This window comes from Apiospora phragmitis, assembly GCF_038363925.1.
Source record: "Apiospora phragmitis strain CBS 135458 chromosome Unknown utg000006l:1.0-5683423.0:1.0-5690449.0, whole genome shotgun sequence".
In the NCBI taxonomy this organism is placed as follows: Eukaryota; Fungi; Ascomycota; class Sordariomycetes; order Amphisphaeriales; family Apiosporaceae; genus Apiospora; species Apiospora phragmitis.
In genome coordinates, this window is record NW_027117404.1 from 2,261,983 (window position 1) to 2,289,898 (window position 27,916).

Consider the following 27,916-nt stretch of genomic DNA (forward strand, 5'->3'; position numbering starts at 1 on the left):
AATAAAGAATATTTATATAAAATATATTAAGAATCGTTTATTATTATATATCTCGTTTTTTATTATTAATTTTAGTTAAGTCGTAAATTATATATTTTTATTTTTATAATTTATAATTCGTTAGCTCGCGAGATCGTGACTTTTTATATTTTAATTTCACGATTTATTACGTAACCTAGGTTAGTTATTCGTCCGATGGCGTGGTCTTAGCTTATTTAGCTTTAGTTATCTTAGCCTAGCTATTTAGCCTTAGCTATTTAAACTTAGTTATCTAGTCCGTACTACTTTAATACTATCGTCGTTACGCTATCTCGTATTTTTTTTAATAACCGTTATTATGTTTTTAAAGAGTAGGTTCGTTATTATTAATAAATCGTAAACACTAATTAAGTGAGGCTAGTTTATATTAAGTCTTATATATACTTTAAGGTATTATAAAGCCGTGTTAAAGGTGAGTTTAAGTCGCATGATTAAGCTAAGCCGTAATAGTTTTATAGCTTTTAAATTTTTTATACAATAATAATTCTTTTAAGTTAAACGCGCGATTTTTTAACTTTTTAATATTTAAACAATATTAAATCAATGTTTTATAAAATATATATTTAATTTTTTATAAAAGTTTTTTTATATATTTTTATTATTACTTAATTTCTAATATTAAAAATCTTTTTAAATAAATAAAAATCTTATTTTTTATAAAAATAAAGTATTTAATTATTTACTAAAAGTTAAACAACGTTTAAAGACGTATATTTAATTTATTTAATTATTTTATTTAAGTAATCAAGTACTAAGCTAAATGCGTTAAATTTAAATTTAATATTTCTTTTATAAAAATAATAAAATACGCGGCTTTAAAATTAATAAAGAAGTTTAATTTTATAATATAATTCATTAATGCTTTAATAAATAACTCGGTTTTTTTTTTTAAATAAACACGCTTTAATAGAGAATAAAGTGGTATATTTAGAGGTTAAACTAAAAAATAAAAGTATATTAAACGTAATAATATCGTTATTTTTATAATATTTTTCAATTCGGCCGAAATATAGCTTTAATATATTTATTAAAGTATTAAATTTAATTTAAACTCGTTTTATTATTAGTTTAATCGTTAAATATTAATTTAATTATTTAATTACTTAATAAGTTATATTTATAAAATTAGTTTATTAAGTAATATTAGTTTTAAATAATTAAAAATAGTAAAATATATTAGCTTTATAAATTAATATATTTAATAACCGTTAATTATTCTCGATTATTTAATTAAATTAATTTCGCTTTTTTATATTAATTAACGTAATATAGTTTATTATTAAGTCGATTATATTATTTAATTAACTACTCTTTTTTTAATTTATATAATTAAACTTTAATACGTAATATTATTATAATTATAATATTAATTTAATTAAAAAAAGATAGTTTTATTTTAATAATTTAAACAACGCGAGAAGGTTCGAAGCGAATTAGTTAAAGAGCTATTATAAAAGTATATAACGTCCCTTAAGTTATTTTAAACGACCGACTTTATAATATTAAACCTCGACGCGAAATTTAATATTTATAATATAAATTAAATCTAATTTAAAAAGAGGTACTTTATAATTATATAATTAATTTAAATATTATAAAAGATATATTAATAATTTTTTTAAATTACGCGGCGACGACTATATTAATAAGTATTAAATTAAATACTTTATTAATTATTAAAATATTTTTATATTTATTTATATTTTATTATTAAAATTAACTTAAACTTATAAGTTTTAATTAATTTAATCTAATAATAATATATTCTCCACTTTTTTATTATACTTAACACTTAAAGAGTTAAGTATATAGACCGACACAAGATGTAGACCGCGGTAATAAGTTCACGCAAAAGGGCCGAACACAAAAGGGACGAATTCAACAGGAAATTGTGCTCTAGGCTGGGATCAACTCACACCCATACTTTGGAGAGAGGGTATCATCATCTTCGAGTACTTCTTCTGGAAAGGGATCAATTACTGACAATATAGTTGCTCCCGTAAGAGAATGGCCCATCCCCTTCGTTAGACGACATATCGCCTCCTGGGGTACAAGGAAGGGGGCTCCTTCTCATCAACGATTAACAGTAAACATCGCCTTGATAGCGATATGGTTCTTATATGGCTGTGGTTCACTTTCTAGGTGTTACATTCATCCTGTGCCCGTCTTGAATATGTGCCCTTGGACTTACATATGTTGATTAATGTGCCACGCTCCCTGGAGTCATCCTGGTCAACTGGGTGGGATTCACTTGAATGAAGTCAGCGAAGTACGTCCAAGCTGCCCGCATCTTTTCTATCCGTACCTATCCTATCGTACGTCGACTGCCATTGTCCATAGCCTCTCGAAGCTACCCGGGAACAAATCCCTCTAAGCTGTCATGTGGCCCAGGAATGAAACCACCACGCCCTGGTCATGGATCAGTAATCGTTATTATCTTTAACCAATTGGGTAGACCGCGTACTACTGCAAGCCTCCGATGCCAGCGAAGGGTCCCTCTTCTCCCCCATCACCACATGAATGCGCATCCCATCTTGGTTGCTTTCCGCGCTCATGTTCAAACGGGTGGGAGAACGGGGCAGACAGGCAACCTCTGGCGCACAAAGAAACCTGTATTTCAGTGGATAATAAATGAAAAGAGGGCTTGCAACTGGGGGTTCCGGACCCCCCCTCGCGAATCCTCTGCCCACCCACCAAACCGACCTCCTGTGCGGTACCTTACGAAGTAGCCCTCTTATTTTTTGTACTAGCTCATATCCATGAACAGATAGCCCTGGCGTGTGTACGAACATATGTATATATCTATGAACATGTTAATGCGAGGTCAGTTGCTCGTCGGTGTTGGAAACTCCTAAATCAATCGTATGTTTTACTCTGGACCGCAGAAGAAGGCCATAAGATCGATGCCCCTGACGAACCGACATCGTGTCGTAAATTGTATTTGAATATTACCTATCAAGAAAGAGGAGCATGTCTCTGATGGTTTGCTCCGGCCGAAATAAGTCAGCTGAGTCGTTTTAAGTATTGAGCCAGGTACTTGCCCCCGCCGGGGAAGGGCTCGATGGCCGCGAGGAATGCCTATGTGTCACGATCGGGGGCTGTTAGAAGAGAAGTAGCGCCGCTTGGGTAAGCCAGCTGCTTCGCCATATCCTGATAGCCGACAAACTCATAATGAGAGGTGTGAAAGCAACTTCCATCGCGGAAACCCCTCTTTCCCCGGGGGCCACCCAGTTCCCGTTTGCCTACTGTCCCGATCCCGGTGATGTGGAGGAGGCTACCAGGGGCCTAAAGGATCGAACCAAGTTTCAACGCACCACATCTCTTGTTCGGGCACCAGCTTCACATGAAGACCTCGTAGGGCGCCGCGGTATGGTGATTGTCTTGCTTTTTCATCGACCACAGAGGTTCAATCTGTGGCCTGGTTCATGTATGTGTAAGAATTGAGTCTTGCTGATTATTGAGAAACTTGCAATGAACCATTCTCGTAGTAGCTAATCAATCCGCCGCCCGAAACAATACAGACTGGCTTGTCAGCCCACCGTCTTCGACCAGTTACAGTACCAACTCTCATACATGCAGATCTCTCCCTTAAAGAAGCCGTCTTCGCTGTTCTTATGCCATCTAGATAACGCACGCTGTCCGTAGACGAGCCACGCAGTGTAGGACTCCCATAACCCCGATGTAGTCCTCCTATGAACGCCTGATAGGCCTGTGAAATTTCAACATTGAACCCGAAAAAACCCCAACACCGAAATCACACCAAAATAATAAAAATGGCACGCAGAATGGGTATCAACGCAATGCCTAAAAGCAGATGGATGCCCAGAAGTTTGCCCCTTCAGGCCTAATAGCACCATCACTGCAATGGAAACTCCTGCCCATGCTTTCGAAGCCGGGCTATCGTGTGCATATTTCTTCCGCCGCTCGTTGAGGAGAGTCATCATCGTATTCGTCGCTGTCGCTATCGCTGTCATTTTTGCTCTCTTGTTTCTTTCTACCAAGTCTTCTCCGCCTGAAATCCCACAGAATAGCGGGGTTCAGCACTATCCCAGCATATGGGAATCATGGCGAGGAGATTGATGAATCGTTGTCCATTCTTCTTGAAGTTGACCACCTCCACGGCAAGTTCGGTATTGTCTTCCACGGCGCTTTGCATCTTCTTCATGATGTCATTGTCGATGTACTTGCGTGTAGATGACTTCTTGACCTTGCCACCTGGTGCTTGTAGGAACCGACAGTTACGGCCTACGATTTCTTGTTGGCTGTAGCCAGTCAGTTCCATGAATGGCTCGTTGGCATATACGACTGGGCAGTCAGGCTGCTGCAGGTCGCACAGAATAAGAGCACACGAAGCGTCGATAGCACCAAGCTCGATGATGGGATTGGCCCGTGTCATGACCCGAATCTGAAAGGGGTGTCAGTATCAAGTCAAGCTTGACTCTTGGCCAAACACAACTCACGAGAATGTTCATCATATCGTAGCCGCTAGGCGCGTATAGGCCCGGGTATATGATGGAATCGTGCACTGTGTCTTTCGGAACAGCAGCCACAGAGGTTATGGAAGTTGACTCGGTCGTTGTTGTTTGCCCATCCGTCTCGTATTGGTACTAAGGGGTGTTAGTATATGGTTACGGGGGTAAATATGTGAGTTATCGTCTCAACTGACACCTCAAGCGAGGTTATCTAGTACGAAGGCAGTTACTCCATGAGACTCTAGGGGATAGGTCTACCTACAGTGAAAGCGCTCTGTTCCCAGGGATTCATGATGGGCATAGCAGCAGCAGTCATCAGGGGCATAGTCATACTGAGCAGAGTCGTCGTTGTAGATGGGGGGAGTTTTGATCTTGACTGGGGTTCTCTCGAGGTCGGAGTCTAGCACGATATGGCGACGACAGCGGTGGTATGGTATCAAGAAGAAAGAGGCGAAGATGTGTTTTGAGAGGGATCGGAGTTATTAGAGTAGAGTGGTGGTGTGCTAATGTCTGGTTCCGAAGCTATACGGGTTCTGCTGATTGCGTTCCAAGAGTAAGTAGAAGGTAGGAGGTAGCAAAGGCGAGGATGCTAAGATGTAGTTGAGGAACTCCCAGCCATTTGTTCAGCTCATGGATGCTTTGCTGTTTGACTTGTGCCCGAAAAGAGGAGGGATCGTGATCATAGGTCAAGCAGGCGTAATGGGTAAAGGGCTAAAGAAACAAGAATGAGACGCGAGGCGCCAATGTTTTAGGCGATCAGAGTTCGAAGATCGAAGAGCAGCGGTAAAAAAAGAGGCCATGATGGAGTTGAGAGCAGTGGCAGGGTCTGGGCCCGCCGGTACAGACTTGCGCAGAAATGGGGATTCTGGGATGATCTACTGTTGGATGATCTCGACAGACAGACATGATAGCTGGGGATCGAAGACGGATCTGGGAGCTGGGAGCAGTGACAGGGGCCAGGGGGTGAGGGGGGTCACCCAGCATCGGAATCGGTGGCAGGCCAGGCGACCTAGCAGGTAAGGTTAGTAGCTCGCCTAACCGCAAGCAGGGCTAGGAGCCAAGAGCCTGCTACTACTACTACTAAACGGCCGCACATGGTTTGGGTGGATCTACCCGTTTGCGGCTTCGAACTGACTTCCTTTCCCTATCCCCTTCCGGCAAGATGGCACCCATGGGCTTTGGCTCATCGGAAATTTACAAACCTCGATCTCATTAGGATGCCTCGATGGGAATGCGATGATTCCTTTAGGCGTCACCACATCAACAAATGCGCGGCTGCAGTGAGTATCCTAATTACTTCGTCAGCCCGAATGAGGTTGAATTGAATTCACCAAATACCAAATCAAATCCAACTTGGAATTTGTAGGTAGGCTATGTCATATGCCCACTCTGTTTGTCCTCTGGTGCGGTTAATAGTGGATGATGGGTTTGTTATTGTGGAAAGCCGATGGCCGATGTCGATGGCTCTGCCATATTTGTGTGTGGTGGAATCGGGGTCCTGAAAGGGCAAGCAAGTTATATTCAACAAGCAGCCTGGCAGCATGACAATTTGCAAAAGCCGATTACCCAAAAGTCGTACGACAATGTCGTTTTCCCACCGACAACGCTCGGCAATCCCCTTCCAGGCACCCGGGCGGCGGGTAGGCAAGCTCTCGATCGTGAAATTGACTTTGAGAAAGCCACATCGTGAGGAATCGAGTGGAACGCGGTGGAGTGGCAGGAAGTCGATCTAATTTGGTGGGGGTCATTTCCGGGACAGCCCACCATCTCGAGCTTGTTTTCAGCAGTCACCGTCACGGCGTCACCCCAGTGTCAGAACCGATCCTTGAGACCCGACCCAACGAACGCACTCATTTTACAGTATTGATTGCTTCAAAAACACCGAAATCATGGTGATACCGCCGGATGTTGTGCTACTCGCGATACGGCATTGCTTTCCTGTCTGGTTTCCAGGTCTCAGATTCCCGAGGTGCTTCCTGTACAGCCACAGCATGAGACAAACAGCAGTTCGTTAAGCATTTAGCTTACTGACTGACTGATAGAGCAGCGTTTTCAGCCACGGTAAGCAGCCATCGGTGATGAAGGTAGCAGTCAGCCACAGCATTCTTATCTTCTCATACGCCTCGTCTTCCGATCTAGGCTCTACTAGCTCATCGAAAACAAAATCAAGACATCGCCAACCCAACTCGATAGACTTCCCGCTTTGCTTTTCCATCTGAAATTTGAAGCACGACTTTTCGGTCTTGGGGGCCAGTCGTAGTGGCATGGCACGACGAAAATAATTATTGCAAGTAAACGGTGGCACAAGATCAAAGCCTCTCGCAGTCTCTCTTGAATGTCATGACAAATAGATAGAACTAGCTTGCCTCACCTTGCTGAAGAAGGAGAGAGCAAAGATCGCTCACGAGTTCTTCTATCGCTTTCACTAATTCCCGTCGGTTTCACTTTCGATGTCTCGGCATAGAGCAACCATATTCAACATGCCAAGAACTGGCCGCAGCTTCAAACTCTAATGTACGGGCAAATCAATCATTGGGGTATTGGGATTTTCCATGTTGTTTCTGCCATGTAGCACGGTCATGGATGCTTGGGCGACGCGGAGAGCAACATAGTGGTCCATCACCTCAACAGAAGAAAAGAATAAAGCGTGGCGGTTTGCAGGATTAAAACGCACCGAGTATATACCTGGTCGAAGCTTTCAGAACATCCCTTGGTTCTATGATTTGGGCAGATACGCATAGGAGGCCCTCCAAGCTTCTAATACGATACGAATCAACTCCTGGATATGTTACCAAGGATCTTGTTGACAAGCCGCCCAAAGCCGGTCTGGCTAGCGGCAACAATCCTGATCACGATAGGTGTGTAGTAAGCAAATGAGCTCACAAGTCTTGGGAACAAAAGTCCACAATGCTATGCGACTAACGTACAGTATCTTCTACCTCTCATGTCATACAGCGCTATTCCTCTCACTCCTCGACAGCCAAGATGTAACAGCATCGCCCAGCCACTACATCCCGGGCCAGACCCACAGCGGTGGCACCGAAGCCCACCCAATCGCCGGAGGCATACCGCTTCGCGTCATGTTCATCGGGGCCTCGATCTCCCGGGGAGAGGAGTCGACCCACAACGTCGGCTACCGGCAGCAGCTGCGGGACTGGATGGCGGCGCAGGGGAACCCTGTCAACTGCGTGGGCACGCAGCGGTTTGGCTACCACGTGAACGATGACGGCAACGGCGGCCTCGGCCTCGGCGACAACAATGGGACTGCTTTCCGAGATGACAACAAGGCGGGCGTGGACACCACGGTTGTCATGTCCACGCTGGCCACGACCCCCAACAAGGAGAAGGAGCGCTGCTTCTTCAGCGCCAACGCGCAGATCCGCCAGGCTGCCCTGGATCTGCAGCGCGAGGGCCTGCCCGTCGTGCTGGCCGAGATGCACTACGACCAGGGGCTCCCCGGCCGCCCCCGCGAGAGCGACATCGGTCCCGATGACATCCACCCGCCGGACGACGGTTACCTCATGATGGGCGATATCTTCAAGGATACCATCCGCGAGGCGGATTTTGAGGGCTTCATCAAGCGGGCGGTGGACAATGGAATTCCTGACGACGGCAATGCTGAACGACTTGACGAGGAGGTTGCCGCGGCCCAGGCCCAGGCCCAGGCCCCAGCCCCAGCTGAAGAAGCCAAAAGCCCCCTACCGCATCGTCGGGCTTGATGAGATTCAAGCGATCCTGGGAGCGTCAATCGAAACCAATTTTTGGAATGATGTACGATAACGCATAGGGGGGAAGGTGTTTGTGTGTTATCTTATATCACTCCCGCGCAAGGTATTTATCGTTATGTACAAGAAGTCGAACAGAACATATGTCATGATAATATTGCTCAGACAGCGTTACGAACGAAGGTCAATTTTATATGCTTCCCTTTCCACTATGCACAAGGAAGTTTCCCACACTCTGCGTACTAGTCGTCATCATCATCAGGAACTGCCTAAGAGCGCTCAAAACGGCACACATTCCAAAACAATAGCGTCCATCGGCAGTCAAACTTAGGAGAGAGTTGAGGAACATAAGGAAAGGGGAAATAAGTTCTTCTTTTGGGAACCACCTCGATATTTCCCCTCCCCTGTCTGTCTGTCTGTTTGATTCGCTTACTGGGTGAAGGTGGAGTTGATGGGGCCGAACTTGATGTTGCTGTAGATAACCTGGCTGGAGCCCTGCTTGCCTTCGACATCGGTTGGCACACCCGAGGTGGTTTCGCAGGTGCCGCGGCCCACACCGGGGGTCGACGCGTCCTTGTCCGTGGGGTAGGTGCTGTCGAGCCAGAGCATATTGGCGTAGTGCTATTGGTTTCCGTGTCAGTAAATTGGGTCGTATATGTTTTCGGATGCGTGATAGAAAAATAAATCAACACACTTCGTGCGAGGGGTATAGAGGTGAGAGAGGGATGGAGTGGGGAAAAGGGGGAAAAACTCACGTCGTCCCAGAGCGACATGACCAAGACCATGTCGCCAGCGAGGGCCTTGGCCATCTGCTGGAGCCCACCCTTGGTCTTGAAGTCGTCGGTGTCGCCGAAGGCGGTCTTCTGCGTGCTGCAGAAGGTCTCGTCGACCTGATTGCCGCCGTTGCCCTCGATGGTGGACTCGGAGTTGGGGATGACCTTGCCGCCCTGCACGTAGTAGCGGCGGATGGCCTCGAGGCTGCTGCCGGACCCGATGAACTGCGTCACCACGGTGAACTTCTTGGTCGTGTCGACCGTCATGCCGGGGCCGTAGAAGTCCTTGGCGCCCTGCCGGTACGAGTTGAAGTCGCAGCCGTCCGGGTCGCAGTCGCCCGCGTACCGGTCCGACGAGTAGGTCCCGCCGCAGCCGTCGCCCTGGCACGCCTTCTGGCCGATTTCCGTGCAGGGGTGGGGCGTGTATGCCGTGGAGATGCTATTGGCCTCTGTTTGAAAGCTGTTTGTTAGTGACTGTTTTGTTTTCTCTTTTCAAAATCTTCTCGTTTTCATTGTTTTCTTGACTTGCAGAGGGAGGGGGTCACTTACCCCAGATATCCATCTCTGAACAGCAAGAACCCCGGGCGCCGACACCAGCGTTGTCGTCATTGGTCGAGGGCTCCCACGAGTCCGAGTTGGCCTCGCCGTCGATAAACTTGAGGTCGCGCGGGCACTGGGCGTCGCAGTAACCGGTGCCGTACTTGGCGCCGGCCTTATTAGCCGAGTACTTGCCCTTGCCGCCGTCCTCGTCCATGGAGACGAAGTACAGGGCGCCGTTCAGGCCGCATCCAAGCTTGGACAGATCCACGTCGAAGGTGAACTCGTTACCCAGGAGCTTGAACATCTGGTACTTGTCGGCACCGTTCATCAAGTAGGTGCGCGATCCGATGTTGGTAGCTGTGTGTTCCAGAGCATGATTAGCTTCTTCTTCTTCTTCTTCTTTTATGCTTGTACTTCTCGTCATCCGCCCCCAGATGAGCAACTAGTAAGACTTACAGTAGTCGCCCTTGGTCACGAACTTCAGGGTCAAGGCGTTGCCGCTGGTCGTGATGCCGTAGGTGCTCGAATAGTCGGCGCCGTCGACGGCGCACTTCTGGGAGCATGACTTGGCGTCGGAGCAGATGCTCGAGTCCCACTCGTTACCAGTGTAGCAGTTGGTGGTGCCGCTGGTCTCGTGCAGCCAGCGCCAGTTGGCGTCGATGGTGACCTCGCCGCTGACGGTCTGGCAGCTGCCGCCGCTGCTGCACTTCTGCCAGCTCATCTTGGGGTGCGTCTCGGAGGTCTGGGTGCCGACCTGCTGGGCGCTGGCCGTGGCCAGGAGGCCGCCGAGGAGCGCGATCTTTGAAAGCATCGTGAACGGAGAGGGAAGGTAGATTTGGACTGGAAACAGGCACTTGACCAGGGGGCAAAAGATGGTTGAGGTGGTAGAAAACCGGAGGGTCGGATCAGATCTCAGATGGATGATGGCATGCTACCCCTTTATAACGAGCTCCTCTTCTTCCTCTCCTCCTCAAGGGGCCCGTCCTAAGAGCTGATCTTATTCTTGCTTCCGGATTAGGAACTCGGCCGCCCTATCCCATGATCCACACATGGCCATATTGCGCCCAGATGGACCAGACGGCAACCTGGGCCTGTTTTGCCGATAGGTTCGTCCAAGAAGGGGCAACAGGCTTGTTCCGAGATGCCTCCTTACGTATACAGAAGCAAGGTAGGATTGGGGAAAGCCAAAGAGCTATGCTATATGGAAGGAAGATCCAGAAAATACTAGCGCCGAGATGTGTCTCAGAGTTGTGATTGCCGTTATATTACCGAGTTACATCCCGTGGAACGGAGACATCCATATTTGGATGGTGAGGTGTCTGCATATGACCTCCTCGATCGCCATCCAGTGATGGAACATGCCCGTAGTCTAGGGTATTGCCGACAGTCCCAGCTAGACAAGGTGATGGTGAACAACTACAACAAACGAAACAGCACATCTTGCTCTCTATTCTGCTCAAGATCAGTACATCCATAGTGCAGTTGGGTTTCAAATTCTGCTTGGTCACTGCAGCAGCACCACTTGACAGAGTAGGTGAGCATGGATTTCACATCTCAAGGACCTTGCCAGGAACGACTAGAGGGCCGCGGAGGAGGGTTTCCTGAAATCGATATCAGACTCCATGGCGAGGGTATGCAATATACCAACCTGGCCACTAAGACGATCTCTTGACTAATTGAGTCCCCAACCTGTTGTCTTCAGGGCGCTATAAACACGCAGGAACGTTCCTCTTCACGGCAACGAGGGCTCCGAAACACCATTCAGATCTACTTAAGGTAGTATCCTCCAATCGTAATATAGAGAAGAAATTAGTATGCACAGGCAGATGCTTGCCCTATATCTGCCCTTTGGCAAGTAATACATTGCGCTCTGCACTAGACAAAGGTGGTGGTGGCAATAGATCAAGCAAGACTGCAACAGCAAGCAGTGCGTTCTCCTGATAACATGCATTCATTCACACAAAGACTGGCGAATCACCGGGCCTCAGTCGAGACTCGTGCTCTAGATACAAAAAGGAATCTTTGGCGGCTAAACTGCCGGCTCATGCACCCCCACAAACAGGTAACTAGGGGAGGGTTTTGGAGAATCCGGGGTAGCGACCATGACAGCGGGCTGATCTTCTCTCGCTTTCAGTCTGCCCAGTCTTGCTTGTTTCGTCGCCTAGAGTGCTTGTTAAAATGCTTGTACAAACCCCGAAGACTTTGGCATGTCTGGGCAGCGATCAAAGCAGGGAAGATTGGGAGGCAAAGCAATATGAACACTAGAGGTTCGGGACATTGCGACGTCCCGTGTCTTGCACACGGCAAAAGGCCATGTTGATCGAATGACATGGCCCACTATGACCTGCCTTACGCGAGAGCATCAGCTCAGCGTGAATAACTCGGGGAGCTACAGTATATTGCAGTCTGGTTATGTCTCGATCCCTTGACTGTTCAAACAAGGCTTCCCCTCTTCTTGGCAACACCGAAAGGTTGTATCCCATTTGTTGCTAATGGAGCAGGTTTCCTTGTTGCTGGTAAATTGGTTGGAATGCTTGCTTTTAGCCATGGAGGTGGTTCGGTGTAACCTTCTAGAGCGATTGCCGGAATTTAGGACTTTGGAGTTACAGTTGGAGTTACGAGGCATGTACAAGGTGAGGTGACATTGTTGGCGTGTGAAATTAGTCTACCCTGGCAATTCACAATACCCAAGAGATGAAATCGTTGCGGAGGGCTAAGGTCCTGTGGCTATATGGAATTGGGACATCTGACTTTAAGAAGGTATACTCTATGTACAGGGTGGACAACAACGGTGCGGTCCAGGGAAATGACTTCCGAGGTCTGTGAAGCGACATCGGCTGATTGGGCACATATAACGATTCTAGCTCGGTGCGCATCTGGCATCGGACATTTGAAGACACGCTCTGGAGTGCTGGCTCGATGTGGCATACGAAGCGTGATGAATGGGGCAGTGATACATACACCCAGCCCAGCCCTCTTCTTCCGAGATGGTTGTACATCGCGACACATTCCCATATAGACTATGTAAATCGGTCGTAACATCTGCTGGCCCCTCATACAAGATCGATACAGTTGCTCCTCCCGTCACTAAGCGAGGCTTATAGACTTGACATCGATCAAGGAGACAGCCCAGAGAATCTAGTACATCTGATGACGTGAAACATGCTTTGGCTTATAGGCGACGGGAAACTGAACTGGGATACTTAAATTCCGCGAATGAATAACATACGACAGCAGACAACCTGATCGTCTTGTCACGTAAGTCCAGGCTTGGCAAGAAAAGCAACACCACTCTAGGCCTGCAGGCTGGACACCCAGCTGGCTTCTTCTAAGACTGGCAGGCCCGAGATTTCCTCCAAGAGAGCAAGGAAGACTTCCTAATCTTCTGTTTACGAGCAAGAAACAAAAATAATTATCGATACCTGCTCGACTGTCTTGGCGCATATGCTGGCTGGTCTCGTCGGCAGATCCTAGCCTTTGCCCTTGGGTCATATATAAGAAGATCAGTTCGATTCTGTTCGGACTCGCTAAATAGAGCATTGGCACCTTGGGCCCTGCAGCTCAGGATACCGGTTGCGTCGGCCTCGGGAATTTGCCGTAACCTCCTGTTTGGACTCGCTAAATAGAGCATTGGCACCTTGGGCCCTGCAGCTCAGGATACCGGTTGCGTCGACCTCGGGAATTTGCCGTAACCTCCTGTTCGAAGTTCTCAGTAAGACCCATAATGTAGCTCCTAGAGGTGCAGTATCGGCGCATGCCTAGGATATGGCGGTATGCTGCTGCTGCTAGTCGGCCCAAACCACAATAGTTTCCAAAGGAATATACTGTTTAATCAACAGAACGACTCGGGTGATCGCATCGATGGAACGTTGAGTATACGTTGCTAGAACATTGTATCCGTATCACAGGCCAACCGTCATACATAGGGTTCACCTTGTAATTCTCGTGGCATGGGCTTGCGCATCTCTTCATATCTGGCGCCAGTAGCCAAGACGAGCGAGAAAGTGGTTACCGTCCCTCATTGCCAGCTTCTTCGTCGGCACACCCAATGAGCCAAGTTTATCGTCTAACCACTTGGCAAGCTCTTCAGCTTGCCTTCGTATTTGGACAACTCCTGCGGCGTTCACACTACCCATAGTCGTGGCGCTGGCCGTAGTGGCTGCCCCAGCACTCGCGACGCTTTCGACCTCGGACGGCGACCCCAGGGGTGTTGGATGTGACGAGGATGCCGCCTGCGGTACTTGAAGTGATTGGCTCTGCCCCTGCGCAGACTGCGTCTGTTCCCCGCTGTCCGGTATTGGTCCGATGCATACGAACAGCAGCCCGCACCTGAGTTTGCGCACCACCAGCACCGCGCCCGTGAGTTGTATGGTAATCGCGCCCGATGTTGGGTCCTGGCGCGCCTTCGTGCCGGCCGGGGCAGACGGCAAAGCCTGGGCTACGGCTGCGCTGGTGCCTTGTGTTGCGTAGATGGTCCATATCGACGCGGCTACCGTACATTGTGTCCGTAGGGTGCTGACGGGATGTGGTGAGGCATGGGCCAGCAGCTTCCCCGACAAAGTCGTTAGCAGGGTGGTATGGATCTGCGGCGACAGATTCGACTGCAGAAATGACGTGAGCCGTTTCGTCAGGAGTAGAGGTGGCGTCGGCGCGGGCAGCGACATTGGAATCGATTTGGGTTGCTGGCCTAGGTAGGTGGAGGGGTCAAAGCCTTTGTGGGAATTCGGATCTTCGGCGCGAGCTGCTACGCAGGTTCGGAGAAGGGCGCAGATGAATGGAGGTCTTGATATGCGTCTGCCCTGCCTAAGGCTTAGGAGTTGGGCTATTGTGTGGGGAGTTGTTTCGTGAGGGAGCTTCGAGAGAGGTTCAAGTACGATAAGCATCTGCTCAAGCTTGCGTATCTGCCTTAGGAGGTGGGAGGCGTGCATGCGGTGCCCACTCTGGAAATAACGATGGGCCTAAGGTAGCAGCCTAGGGACCTTAAATACTATGGCCCAAGCGTCCCGACTCCTACCATACCGAAACATTTTTACAGCTACAACTACATACATACATCACCGCTTCCCTTACTTAAGCTCTCAATATGACAATCAATATTGAACATATATCCGAAAGTCCGGGGCCCAGTCTGACATTGCGAGGCCTTGCCACCTTGGAACAAATTACATGCCATTAAATTGACTAGCTAATCGATAATGCTACAGGAGAGGAGGTCTACGCTGGGGCCTGATACCAAATGACTAATCCCATCAAGACTGGCTCTCATCTACTTGGCGGTTGCGCCCCTCGTGCCTTTCTGACGTCGTTTGGATGAGCTCGGCGATTTCTCGAAGAAGCTTCTCTCGGGTGGGGTTAGGGCATGGCGCCTCCAGCTCCTCATCTCTGATCTTGTCGTCCTCCTTGTCCAACTGCTCGTTCCGGCGCCTGGTTAACTCGGCTTCGTTGGCCCTCCTCTCCGCCTCGGCCTCGGCGTGCTCGACTTGCACATGCTCTATCGTCACCATAGCCTTGCCATCGCGATCGGTCTCCCGGAAGTTCTGGAACCCCTCCTTCGCTCTCAGGTAAAGGTCGAAGGTGGCTTGATGTTCGAGCTCGGTCCTCGACATGAGTTCCCACACTAGATCCTTCAGATCTGCACTGTAGTTGGCATTGCTGAACATCTCGTTCCAGTCCTTCTCGTTCCGGTCACGGATGTACTCCATGTGCTTCATGGCCGACATGATAGGCTTGATCATCATCCCCATGAGCACATCACCGGCCGAGCGATACTCACTGATAATGGTGTACGGCTGATCAAACTAACCATGGTTGTCAGCAAAAGGATACGTATGAGATGCTGAGGTGGGGACTCACCTGCGGCGGATGGTACATTGGCATGTCCTTCTTCTGCCGGAGCTTTTCCAGTGGCTCAAAGCCATCTTGACCGGCTAGAACCTTTCCCTTGCCCGGAGGTACCCGGCCTCCGAGAACGCCGTTCACGTGGCCCGAAACGAATGCCTTGCTCAGATTCCCCAGTTTGCACTGACCATAAGTCTCACTCATCGTGTGCGGGTGGCAGAAGAAGATGTTTGCTGGGATAATGTCCCTATGCAGTATCGTCTGCCAGTCCAAACCAGCATCAAATATCTCATATTCCTTGGTGTCGGGGTTCAGGTCTTCACGAATTCCATCGTGCAACCAAGCAAGCCCCTTGAGAATGGAACATACGACGTGCCAGCACAGAGACTCTGGTAGGAACCGGTTATGCTCTACGGGGACTTTGTATCGCGCCTCGTTGCCAGATGGCGTGACTCGCGTTTCCGTTTGGAACAAGTTCTCCAGTGTCCCGGCGTTGCAGTAGTCATAGATGAAGAAGTGAGTTACTTGGTCGGGCTGCTTGCTGTCCTTCCAGCCAATGAGCTGGGCCCAGTCAACGAAGTTGACGAGGTTCTCGTGGTTCAGAACTGCCATCAGGGGCTCGATCATACGCTGGTTGTCGAGTAGCCAGAGGAGCGATGTGTGGCTGGGCGCGGCACTCCCGTGGTCGAGAAGCCAAGAAGAGACGTCGCGAGCCAAGAAATGCGCGCGGTCACTCTTCCGAACCACTTTCCAGATGCCTGGAGATGTCTCCGAGGTGAAGTCATACTTGGACGCCTGCCTCGAAAGCTCGGAGGCATCTCTCCTGAAAGACCGTGGTAAGGTTCCTCCATCGTTTGGCAATATGCGTGTGGGCTCAGTTGGTTGTGGATGCTTGGAAACATGAGAAGCGGGACGCCAAAATCAGGACCGATAGGGAGGTTTGTTGTAGACAAGCACTTCACCCCTTTGAACGCTCGCGTCTGACTCTTTGTTGTCTATCCTCGGAAACATGCTGAACACATTCCAAGCACACAAAGCTACTCGAAGCAGCCATTGTTGTCTCAGAACATCCAAATGCTATTGGTTTACTTATACACTACCGTCAGTTTATGGGTGTCATGGTGATGCATTCTTCACCTCCTCACTGCAGCTATGTAGAAACTCGGCAGCAACAAGCAGCGTGTGGTGCTTTGAATAGCCAATTGACAATCTGGCTTGCATGTCAGAAGTCGACTAAACCTAGAGATACATAGCAATGCAAACGGTCGATGCTCCTTGCGGTCGGGTTGCTGCATTGCTTTGTGTAATACCCCAAGGCCAGGAACCTGGCTGGAGTTAAGTGGCAACACGACAATGCCGTTCATAGCGAGTATGATAATAGATGTAGTACACATTCACAACGATGCCGCGTGATTATTACAGAGCGATTCAAACTTTACACAATTGTTTCCCTTCGAGGAGATGCCCGCACAACTCAAATGAATGAGGGCGACACGCGATAAGCGAAATTTACGAATCTCAACAGTTGTTGCTGGTCTTCAGGCGAACCAACGTGCGCCGCGACTGCATAGGCCACACACCCATGGCACCGTCGTGACCCGTTTGTTTTGGGGTGCTATCACAACAGTTTGCCATGATAGGCACTGAGTTCCGAAGAAAAGTTGAGTTCGACTAGAGAACCACTTGATAGGCAGTAAATGAGCTATACACCTCGATGTTGAGTTTTAGGCGCGTGCTTGCAGACCTTCGCGTTTCTTGCATGCTATCGCATTCGATAGCCGCTCTGGGTGGTGCACTGTGCTGTTGGGGCGGCACGTTTGGGGGCGCTTGCGCGAGCTGGCCCCCCTCCTCCATCCTGCAGCAGTCGTGACTCGTGGCAGCGTGGGTTTGGTAGGCACTGTTCGCCAATATCGGCTGTTTCTTGCCAGACAGGCCAAACGGAGACGCGCAAGTGCGTGATCTACAGTGCAGGCAGTTGGGCTATCAAACAAGGCTGCCTCGGCCGCATGATGTTTGCGATTGTTTCGATTCTAGTCCGGGCCGTCCAGATGGCGGTGCTGGATGTCGCCAAAGACGGCCAATTTCTGGAAGGGCAGGACACTTGATTTGATTCATCTGATCGTTGGTTCCTGGCGTGCTCGTGCTGGTGGCGCCTTGGTGTCTGTGTGTGGGCCTGTTCAGGCTGTTCTATCTTGGCTTTCCCCATGTCCTGTTTCGGGGGCCAAGGTGCTAACCCAATGGGCCTAAGCAGCAAGGAAGATCAGGGCAGGAATCAGGGGGCGGCTAGGGAGCTTCCCTTCTGGGGCCATGCTAATTTTGAATTTCGTCAGGAGACCCGAACTCCAAAACGCTGCGGGCTGGGGAGCCCACTGCGGCGCTAGGCCGTTCGCAGCAAGTCTTCCAGCGTAATTGACCAATCGCCCATGCCTTGCGTCGCGATGGATCACAGCCATCCGCGACCCCTCGAAAATCCTACAGCCAATCCGGAGTTATTGTTGCCGGCATACTCCGTACCTACATCTTTATCACAATGTTGCACCCGACTGGACTTCAAACTTGCCAATGCCCTGCTGGCCCCCCCTTTTCGGTAGGCCCTCTATTTCATGCAACACCACCCTACCTACATAGTTAAGGTACTTAGATTACTAGCTGTAAAGCGGAGGCAGCCTGGTTGCATTTGCATGGGCAGAAGAGGTACCAGTGGCTGGCCAGTAACAGGACGTGTAGCAGTAGTAATGTCTCTGTCTGATACTGAAGTAGCATTCACTTGAACTTCCAACCCGACTGATTTTCGTCAGATTAATTGAGACGGACTTGACTTTCTTTCCATCCAAAAAACACACAATCGCCTACGCGCCCGCTAAAACGTTCTTTACCCGAATTATATAGTCATTCCTTGTTTTTATCTGGTTTTCGGGCTCTTAGCCATTCCAGTGTTGGTCTGTTCAATCGTTCCTCTTTTGCCACGGCACTTTGCGTCGGTGCATTGTCAATCTGATACATCAGCCCACGCCCGGCCCTGGCATTACGGTCGAAGAGGGTCTATCTCGAGTCGATCAAACCTCCCAGCGACTCCTTCGACCAAACCTTTCTCATTTGACGTCTGTCAGCGTCTCTTGGTACTGCTGGTTTCTGGTGACTCCCTTTCACCTTTATTCCGGCCAAGACAGTTTGACAGGGCACGGTACCGCTGCGTCGATCGAAATCGTGAACCCGAGAATAGCGCCTTTCACAAGGACATGTCGCTGTAGACAACCCTTTCGTCACCCCACAGTGTTCCGATCAGGTGGAATGTCGTCGGCCAGCTAGGGGACTGAGACTTGTCGCAATCTACCATCAACTATCATCACCTCGACGCCGCCGAATTCGCTCTAGGTGGCGCCTGTCTCTCATTGAAAGCCCCTCGCATCCGCCAGGGCACCTCTTCTTATCTTTTTGTCTTGGATACCACCGCTTTGCGAGCCATTGCTCTTCTTCAACCATCAACGCGCAGTCGAATAGCTTCGCAGGCGAGCGACGACTTGTGCATCTCGGCGGGACCGGCTGGACGATAAGCTATTACACCGACGACGACGACGACGACTTCTTGGATCACCCTCTATCGGATTTCCGCCTTCCATTCATTCATCTTTCATTGGGTAGCAGGGCTCCAACTTCTTAGAAGTCTATTGTAATACTCACCGACCGACCGTATACGCTCATTTACCAGTAAACCGACTAAATCATTTCGACGACGTGCAAGCGCGGAATCTTGAAATAGTCAGTATGGGGTGTTTTAGTTCTAAAAAGCGCATGGCCGATGTGCGACCCGAGGCGAAATGGGACTACATTGTAAGTTCTCTCTGGCTTGTTGAGAATAGCCGAACCGGTACTGACGATTCCGGTGTCAACAGAGTCTCAAGGACTTCAAGTCCAATTCCTGTTTTACCCCGTTCGCTTATGCATACTTGCATTTCTCTTCTTCTTTCCATGGCCGTTTATGGCGTTGACAGCTTCACTGCAGTCAACTTGCTGGCTTTTGACCAGTGGACCAGCCAAGTCAAGGCGACGTCGTTTGTCTCTTTCGATGTCATAAAATGGGTGTTCTCTGTGTGTATCATTGCCTCGTTTGTCAACTTGGCCTTTGAGCATGTTCGCGCCTGGCGCGTCATGAGACGAGGCAGTGTCTCTGAGTCCTTCTTGGACAATCTGGCTGTGCGCCTAGAGAGTGTCCGTTGGGGAAGCCAAGGCTGGAGGCGCTTTTTGGTCTTCGCCGAGCTCACCAAATCGAAGAAGGGTGCTGAGTACGTCGCGCTGTTCACATACTTCAGCTTTCAGTGTGAGTAGACGCACGTCGCCTTGCTCAGGAAGTTACTGACTGGATATAGCCTGGATTCGTGTGATATTCTGCTCTGGTCCACGTCAGGTCCTCAACGCTCTCACATTGTATAACGTTCTAAGCAATGACCTTATTCCTACTGAGACTGGCTCAGTCGATAAGTCGATAATGAATTTCTTCAGCAAGCTTGGAGAACTGGCGAAACAAAACACCCAGCAGGTGGTTGTCTTATCCGGCATGCTGTTTACTCTGATCATCTGGGTCATCACGCTCATCTCCCTACTGATAGCGGTTCTCTTCTACGTTTTCTTCCTGTGGCACTATATCCCCAGACAGGATGGAGGCTTATCGGGTTACTGCTCGAGAAAGATTAACAAGAGGTTGATGAAAATTGTCTCGGTCAAGGTGAACAAGGCCATCGCGAAGGAAGAGAGAGACAGGCTCAAGACAGAAATGAAGGCCGCGAAGAAAACCGGCGAAAAGACCCCGATCGAGCGACAGGCCAAATTACCTACATTCATGGATCCCGCCAAGGACGACTCCTTGCCAGAAATGCCCCAGTATGGTCTAAGTCGCACCGAAACCATGGCGACGTTGCCTGTGTATGAGTCTCGACCGGGAACTCCTAATACCATCGAGATGAGTGCCTTTGACCAGAAACGACCACTCCCGTCTCGCCAAGGTACAGGAGCCTCATATGCCTCTAATGCGCCCCTGATGGGATCGGCTGCACCCATGTCAATGAACCGGTCTGCATCTCCAGCGCCTACTCTGCCGCAGATGGACTTCGACAACTACCCGCCCCAGCGTCCGGGTACGGCTCAATCCAACGGAAGCTTTGGTGGGCCGCAGCAACGTCCTATGCAAAACAACAATCCCTCGTTCGGACCACGATATACGCAAAGTCCCGCGCCGTATGGAAACGGAAACATGCCCCCACAGCGAAACTTGACGGGTGGCAGTATGGATCCATACGGTCGGCCTATGCCCCGAGCAGTTGATCAGTTGTCAGGCCGACAGCAGATGTACGACGATAACGCCAGCATCAGAGATGGTCGTTCTAGTCCAGCGCCGTCTATGTACTCAAACGCTGGGCCTGGACCAAACCGCCCTGGCTTCAACGGCCCAGCCTACCCGCCGCCGCGGAGTGCAACAACCCAGCCCCAGCAAAGATCGAATATTCCTCCACAACGTAACATGACGGCACCTATGCCGCCAATGCAGCAGAGCGATCCGTACGGGCCCCGCCCAGGAACGTCTCCAAGTCAAAGAGGGCCGCCCCGCGGCTATGGTTACGGAGATGTCGAAGCCCAGAGAGGGCCGCCTAGATACTAGATACTCGAAAATAATTTCTTTCTTGGCGTAATCTTCTTGTTGGATGTACGATTTAGACAGGGCCTCTGGCCAGGTGTTTCTCGATCACATCTTCGCCACAAGCGATAAAGCGATACCCTTTCAGCTAGTGTAGCATTAGGACGTCCACGCCAGTCATGATGGCGTTTGGTCAATATTATGATATTTCAAAGAAAAGTCTTCACTTTTTCTATGATCGTGGGGGAGATAAGCATGATCGGACGGAATAGTCTCTGAATGTCTTCGTAGAGTTGCAAGCATGCAGTTGGTTGCTGTAAACATTCGGCATAACCATTCCCATCTCCCCGGCCTCTACAAATGTAGTTCTCGAAGCAAGCTGTCATCGATTTCAGTCTTTGGCGTTTTGCCGTCCCCCTTGACTGGAGATAGCTTGATTAGCCGAGCTGGACCCCCATGCCTGTACGTGACTCCGCGCTTCAGCCAGATCATTCCGAGTCGTGTTCAAACGATACCGGGTCTATTCCATGAAGAAAGGACAGATCTGTGCAAAGTTTGCTTGGCCTCACGTTGGGTTCGGACAATAGCAGCAAAAGGAGACATCAAACAATCCAAGAGCTGACGGATTAGAACGCGTAGCTCATGTAGCGAACCACTGTTCCCGGAATTCTCAGAATAGAGCATGACGACGTTGGGATGTAAGAAATGGGAGGAGCATTGGATCTCCGCTCTAGCACGTATATATAGTAGAGACCTATCATTCGTTTCTTAGGTGCCGTTGTTGTCTTATATATGTCTACCCAAGTGTGCAAGCCATTGCCTCGGTGTAGGCCAGTGCCCCTTTTTCTTGGTGACACGATGCTTATCCCTACGATACGCGGTGGAGAGCTTCATCAGGCAACCACTCTGCCTCCCACGTATACTCCTCCAAGCCCAACATCGCCGGGCGAGGACCCATCAGATCAGTATGGTGGTTGCAGCGACAGCCAGACTCTGGCGGTGCTCCCTCATGTTCACGGTATGTAATCTTCTGTAACCCCTTTACCCGCCAATCCTCGAAGCTACGGCATTTGGTCGTAGCACAGGCTAATATATGTTTAGATACGTCGCCAGTGATTCGATACACCCAATCGGTAGTTCAAATTGCGCCAGCAGGAGTCAGAGTCACTCTTATAAGCACCATGACAAAACGCAGCTTACAGCGCCCACCACTATCACTCCATCATTGCACACAACCACACGAGTGCATAGTCCCGGCACCCTGCAACAAACAAAGCATCCGAGTTCGATGTTAGAAAGCGGTGGCATCTCTACCACAACCCCATGCTATATACCGGTGCCACTTGTAAGTACCAGCGGAAGCCTTCATGACATTGACCTCTGACTTTACATTGTCGCAGCCGGTCCCCCCAGGCCTGGATTCACCTGCCATAACCGATAGATATGGCCCCAAAACCTATTCATCCATTCCTTCCGTGTCCAGTATTACCATAACCATGCCGGAGCCCACTCCATCTGATCCGGATACGTCGGCCACAATTTCGTTCCTTCCTGTCGAAACCGTCATATCTTCTATTTTAGAGCGGACTCATACCGTGACGGAGTTGGAGCCGACACCTCCCGGGCTGCATTCATCTCCCGCGGCCGCTTTGTCTCCCTCCAAAACTGGCATATCAGATCATTCCACTCCAAGCTTCGCCGCAACACTGAGAAGTACCGTTATTATCTCGTATAGAGCACAGCACACTCCCCAGTACTCGTCTGCTCGTACCACATCCCTCATCACGTCTACGAGGCCCCTCAGCTCACCGTCGTCCCCAATATCTTCCTGCCCTTGTCACAAGAAACGCAGCAAAGCTCGACGTCCAAACTACGAAGCTCAGATATCGCTGCGCTCTCGATCGGTATGGTCATCGTGGGATTGGCCGCTGGGGTGGTAACAGTATGGTTATGCATCCGCCATCGCCATCACCCGGGTAAGGCAGCAGCAGCAGCCAAAACGCAACCGCTTCTGCCTCGCCGTAACATACCTAAAAGTAATGGTGATTCCCTCAAGACTCCAGAAAGCAATGCCAACATGAAGTCTTCGGTGACGGAGTCAAGCAGATTGGCGCACACGCCGCAGGAGTGTTTCTTGGCCAATCCGTACAAGGAGAGGGTACGCATGTGTGTACTGAGTGCACGTATGGACGAGCTCGGTCTGGAGTCTCCGTACTCTCTATACCTGGGTCAAATGTTCAGAGTTTGCTTTTCACTATTTTACCTAATGCCTTTGGGGTCCGTTTTAGTTAGGATATGCTATAGACGTCTTGAATTCAATATATTGTTCAAGAGATCCAATATAATTGCCCCTGAATTGGGTGAATGAATGAAAGCGAGTCGGCAGCGGAGGCACGTGCATGGTCAGAATGGTGTCTTGTGATGGGCTAAGGCGCTACTGAATTCCCGCGACGCTTATGCACTCATTCAATAGAAGATGGGGGAGAGCGGGCCCTGAGTCGGGGCTGGTGGCCTCCCAACTCCTTCCAGAAACGCTGATGACGCATGCACTACGTGAACAGCTCACGACAAGACGGCGCTTGAATCACTTGTGTACCCCAGCCTGCAAGGTGACAGCCACTAAAGCTAAGGTAGAGCCAGCCACTGAGAGAGCTCGCGCACCTGCGCATGATTTGATTATTCATGTTCATCCTTGCTCCTCCCCCCAACATCGACCGAAAACCTAATCGTCGGAGCTACAGCTGCCTCCCAACTTGAGCTGTCCATCGATTGTTGTTTGTTTCCATCAATGTGTTGAGTGGCAGTTCCAGCAACATCCCATCATCACCCATCCATCGATTGAATCAATACAAACAACATGCGATAATCGAGTCCCACTACAACCGCATATCGTCATCTGCTTATCTTACCATTATCGAAACAACCATCCTTCTCATTCCTACAAACAACGCAGCCACGCCTCTCACCAACGCCATCATCAGAGTTCAGGCCGTGTCTTGATTTTGCCCGAGCCGGTGGCTCAACACAAACCACCATCATGGCTCGCATACCTCTCCTCGGAGCTGTCGGGACTGCACTTCTAGCACTCTCGGCCAATGCTGAGCTCCTCACCCCGATCCATGAGGCCGGTCGCTGCGCGATACGAGGCCACTGCGGAAAGAAGGGCTTCTTTGGCAAAGAGCTGCCTTGCGTCGACAACGGCCTTGCGACAACCCCCGATGCCGACTTCGCTTCCGAAATCGAGGCACTATGTGGCCCCAAATGGAAGGACAGCAAGGTCTGCTGCGACTCCGACCAGCTCGCCGCACTCAAGTCATCCATGTCTACCCCCAATCAGATTATCGGCTCCTGCCCGGCTTGTAAGGACAACTTCTATAATCTCTTCTGCTCCTTCACATGCTCGCCCGATCAGTCCCTCTTCATCAACGTCACGAATACGCAGGAGAAGAACGACAAGCAGATGGTCACAGAGTTGGACCACCTCATTTCAAAAGAATATGGCACCGGATTCTACGACAGTTGCAAGGATGTCAAATTTGGGCCCGCCAATTCGAAAGCCATAGATTTCATCGGTGGTGGCGCCAAGAACTACACCGAGCTCTTGAAGTTCTTGGGTGACGAGAAGGCCATCGGGTCTCCCTTCCAGATGAACTTCCCCCGACATACAAGGAGCCCGGCATGGGTCCCAAGGACATGACGCCGAAGAAGTGCAATGATGAAGATCCAAACTTCCGCTGCTCATGTGTTGACTGCCCTGCTGTCTGCCCGACACTACCCGCAGTTGCAGACTCGGAATCATGCCACGTGGGTGTGCTCCCATGCCTCTCATTTGCGTCCATCTTCACGTACGGTATCTTACTGTTTTCGCTTGTTATGGCTGCTGTAGGTCATGTCGCTTGGCGAAGACATGCGCAGAGACAGAGTGAGCGGCTCCATCTCCTGCAAGGCGCCGAGCCAAGCGATGACGAAGATGAGGGCGACTTGGTCCGTAACGGCGCTATGTATGACCGGCCACAGAAGTATTACAAAATCAACACTTGGTGTGACAAGGTTTTCAGCAAGCTGGGGCATCTTTGCGCAAGATTCCCAGCCATTACAATCGTCACCAGTTTGCTGGTAGTAATACTTCTCAGCGTCGGCTGGGTCAAGTTTGAATTGGAGAGAGAGCCTGCGAGACTATGGGTTAGCCCGACTTCGGCCGCGGCCCAGGAGAAAGCCTTCTTCGACAAGAGCTTCGGGCCGTTCTACCGTGTCGATAAGACTTTCCTTGTCAATGATACAAACGCGTCTGGGACAGGCCCTGTGCTTAATGCGGAGGTAATCCAGTGGTGGATGGATGTTGAGAAACGCGCGAAGCAACTTAAGGGCGCCTCCTTCGGTGTTACTTTACAGGATGTATGCTTCAACCCAACCGGCGATGCCTGCGTGGTCCAGTCGGTAGCCGCTTACTGGGACAACATTCCATTCAACGAAGGCTCATGGAGAAGCGATCTTCTCGACTGCGCCCGGTCACCTGTCCAATGCAGGCCTAACTTTGGCCAGCCTCTCGAGCCCAACATGGTGCTGGGTGGATACGAGAGCATCGATGATGTTGCTGACGCACCAGCCATGACTGCCACCTGGGTAATTGCGAATGCTCTCGAAGGTACCCAGGAGTTGGATCGTGCCATGGACTGGGAGAGATCCCTGAAGGACTTCCTGCTGAACACAGTTCAACCAGAAGCAAAGGACAAGTTTGGACTGCGGCTGTCATTCTCCACCGAGATTAGCTTGGAAGAAGAGCTAAACAAGTCCAGCAACACGGATGCTACCATTGTCGTGATCAGCTACATAGTCATGTTCCTGTATGCGTCCCTCGCTCTTGGTTCCACCAGCATGACTCTGCGCGAGCTGATGAGGAACCCTGCTGTGTGCCTGGTTCAAAGCAAGTTCACGCTGGGCTTCGTTGGGATCGTTATCGTGCTCATGTCCATCACCTCATCGATTGGACTTTTCTCATGGGCGGGTATAAAGGCTACACTCATCATCGCGGAAGTCATTCCATTTATCGTTCTCGCTGTTGGCGTTGACAACATCTTTCTCATTGTTCATGAGTTTGAACGGGTCAACGTCAGCCACCCTGATGCCATGGTCGAGGAAAGGATCGCCAAAGCACTTGGACGTATGGGACCATCCATCTTGTTCTCAGCCATCACTGAAACTGTATCATTCGCCCTTGGTGCTTTCGTCGGCATGCCCGCTGTACGCAACTTCGCCATCTATGCTGCTGGTGCAGTATTTATCAATGCTCTTCTACAGATGACGCTCTTCATTTCGGTTCTCTCATACAACCAAATGCGCATTGAAGACCACCGTGCCGACTGCTTCCCCTGCATCCAGGTGAAGGCTGCTCGAGTCCACTTGAGTGGCAGCAACGGCAACGCTGTCACTCGTCCCTACGATGTACCAGAAGAGAGCTGGTTACAGCAATTCATTCGAAAGTACTATGCGCCTGCCCTTCTTGGTAAGAAGGTCAAAGTGTTGGTACTCGTCATTTTCACTGGAATGTTGGCTGCAGCTATAGCTCTGCTGCCTGAGGTCCAGCTTGGGTTAGATCAGAGAGTTGCCCTCCCCGACGATTCGTATCTGATCGACTACTTTAACGACATGTACAACTATTTGGACACCGGCCCGCCCGTGTACTTCGTCACCAAGGACCTCAACATCACGGAACGTTCGCACCAGCAAGAAATATGTTCGCGCTTTCTTACCTGCAAACCCTTGTCTCTGACCAACACTTTGGAGCTGGAGCGACAGAGACCCGAGGTCTCGTACATTGCCTCGCCTACATCAAGCTGGATCGACGATTTCTTCCTCTGGCTCAATCCCGAAGCTGTTGATTGTTGTTACGACCGGGTGAATCGCAAGAGGGTGGCTTGTTTTGCCGACCGCGACCCTGCCTGGAACGTGACGCTGTACGGCATGCCGGAAGGCGAGGAGTTTGTGCATTACGTCAAGCGATTCTTGGCGGCGCCCACTAACGATGACTGTCCTCTCGGTGGGCAGGCTTCATACAGCCAAGGCGTGGTAGTGGATGAGGAGAAGAACACGATCCCTGCCAGCAACTTCCGAACAATGCATAAGCCATTGCGCAGTCAAGACGACTTCATCAAGGCGTATGCCGCTGCTCGTCGCATCGCGAAGGAGGTCCAAACGGAGACGGGAATTGAGGTGTTCCCGTACAGCGTGTTTTACATCTTCTTCGATCAATACGCCAACATTGTTAATCTCACAGCCACACTTCTAGGGTCGGCTGTGGCCATCATCTTCCTTGTAGCGTCGATACTTCTCGGCTCTGTGATGACGGCACTTGTTGTCACGATCACTGTTACCATGACCGTGATCGACATCATCGGAGCTATGGCCGTCTTCGACGTATCCCTGAACGCCGTGTCGCTGGTGAACCTGATCATCTGTGTGGGTATATCGGTCGAGTTCTGCGCTCACATTGCGCGGGCCTTCATGTTCCCGTCTGGCTCCGTCATGGAACGGGCTAAGAACCGGTTCCGTGGTCGGGATGCCCGGGCTTGGACGGCACTGGTCAATGTGGGTGGCTCGGTCTTCAGCGGTATAACAGTTACCAAGCTGCTGGGAGTGTGCGTCTTGGCCTTTACCCGGTCCAAGATCTTTGAAATTTACTACTTCCGTGTCTGGCTCGCGCTCGTCATCTTCGCGGCTACGCACGCCTTGATCTTCCTTCCCGTTTTACTGAGTCTGGCGGGTGGTGAAGGCTATGTGGACCCCGAGAGCGAAGGCGGTCTGGTCGAGGACCTGGCAAACAGGCGGTATAGAGCACTTGTTCCCGAAGATGCCAGCGATGATTCAGACTTCGACGACTAGGCAAATCGGATGGTCGACCAA

At 50.1% G+C, this 27,916-nt stretch overlaps 8 protein-coding genes across 8 annotated transcripts; 4 read left to right on the forward strand and 4 right to left on the reverse strand.

Moving 5' to 3' along the window:
- Window positions 1-4,033: 4,033 nt before the first annotated feature.
- On the reverse strand, window positions 4,034-4,827 carry PG994_005955 (vivid PAS protein VVD; the record flags this gene model as incomplete). The annotated part of the gene is made up of 3 exons (XM_066857364.1): window positions 4,034-4,444; window positions 4,500-4,646; window positions 4,774-4,827. The coding sequence occupies 3 exons, from the start codon at window positions 4,825-4,827 to the stop codon at window positions 4,034-4,036; spliced, it is 612 nt and encodes a 203-aa protein (XP_066716633.1).
- A 2,596-nt stretch (window positions 4,828-7,423) lies between these two features.
- PG994_005956 (carbohydrate esterase family 3 protein) lies at window positions 7,424-8,230 on the forward strand (the record flags this gene model as incomplete). The annotated part of the gene is made up of 1 exon (XM_066857365.1): window positions 7,424-8,230. The coding sequence occupies one exon, from the start codon at window positions 7,424-7,426 to the stop codon at window positions 8,228-8,230; it is 807 nt and encodes a 268-aa protein (XP_066716634.1).
- A 435-nt stretch (window positions 8,231-8,665) lies between these two features.
- Window positions 8,666-10,360, reverse strand: PG994_005957 (exoglucanase 1; the record flags this gene model as incomplete). The annotated part of the gene is made up of 4 exons (XM_066857366.1): window positions 8,666-8,857; window positions 8,992-9,458; window positions 9,559-9,906; window positions 10,006-10,360. 4 exons carry the CDS (start codon window positions 10,358-10,360, stop codon window positions 8,666-8,668), a joined length of 1,362 nt encoding a protein of 453 aa, XP_066716635.1.
- A 3,157-nt stretch (window positions 10,361-13,517) lies between these two features.
- PG994_005958 (uncharacterized protein) lies at window positions 13,518-14,213 on the reverse strand (the record flags this gene model as incomplete). Its single annotated transcript, XM_066857367.1, has 1 exon — window positions 13,518-14,213. The coding sequence occupies one exon, from the start codon at window positions 14,211-14,213 to the stop codon at window positions 13,518-13,520; it is 696 nt and encodes a 231-aa protein (XP_066716636.1).
- A 585-nt stretch (window positions 14,214-14,798) lies between these two features.
- Window positions 14,799-16,398, reverse strand: PG994_005959 (uncharacterized protein; the record flags this gene model as incomplete). Its single annotated transcript, XM_066857368.1, has 3 exons — window positions 14,799-15,347; window positions 15,403-16,210; window positions 16,316-16,398. 3 exons carry the CDS (start codon window positions 16,396-16,398, stop codon window positions 14,799-14,801), a joined length of 1,440 nt encoding a protein of 479 aa, XP_066716637.1.
- Window positions 16,399-19,152: 2,754 nt separating this feature from the next.
- Window positions 19,153-21,040, forward strand: PG994_005960 (vacuolar membrane protein; the record flags this gene model as incomplete). Its single annotated transcript, XM_066857369.1, has 2 exons — window positions 19,153-19,705; window positions 19,755-21,040. 2 exons carry the CDS (start codon window positions 19,153-19,155, stop codon window positions 21,038-21,040), a joined length of 1,839 nt encoding a protein of 612 aa, XP_066716638.1.
- A 3,013-nt stretch (window positions 21,041-24,053) lies between these two features.
- PG994_005961 (patched sphingolipid transporter protein) lies at window positions 24,054-24,713 on the forward strand (the record flags this gene model as incomplete). The annotated part of the gene is made up of 1 exon (XM_066857370.1): window positions 24,054-24,713. The coding sequence occupies one exon, from the start codon at window positions 24,054-24,056 to the stop codon at window positions 24,711-24,713; it is 660 nt and encodes a 219-aa protein (XP_066716639.1).
- Window positions 24,714-24,889: 176 nt separating this feature from the next.
- On the forward strand, window positions 24,890-27,895 carry PG994_005962 (patched sphingolipid transporter; the record flags this gene model as incomplete). Its single annotated transcript, XM_066857371.1, has 1 exon — window positions 24,890-27,895. The coding sequence occupies one exon, from the start codon at window positions 24,890-24,892 to the stop codon at window positions 27,893-27,895; it is 3,006 nt and encodes a 1,001-aa protein (XP_066716640.1).
- Window positions 27,896-27,916: the final 21 nt, after the last annotated feature.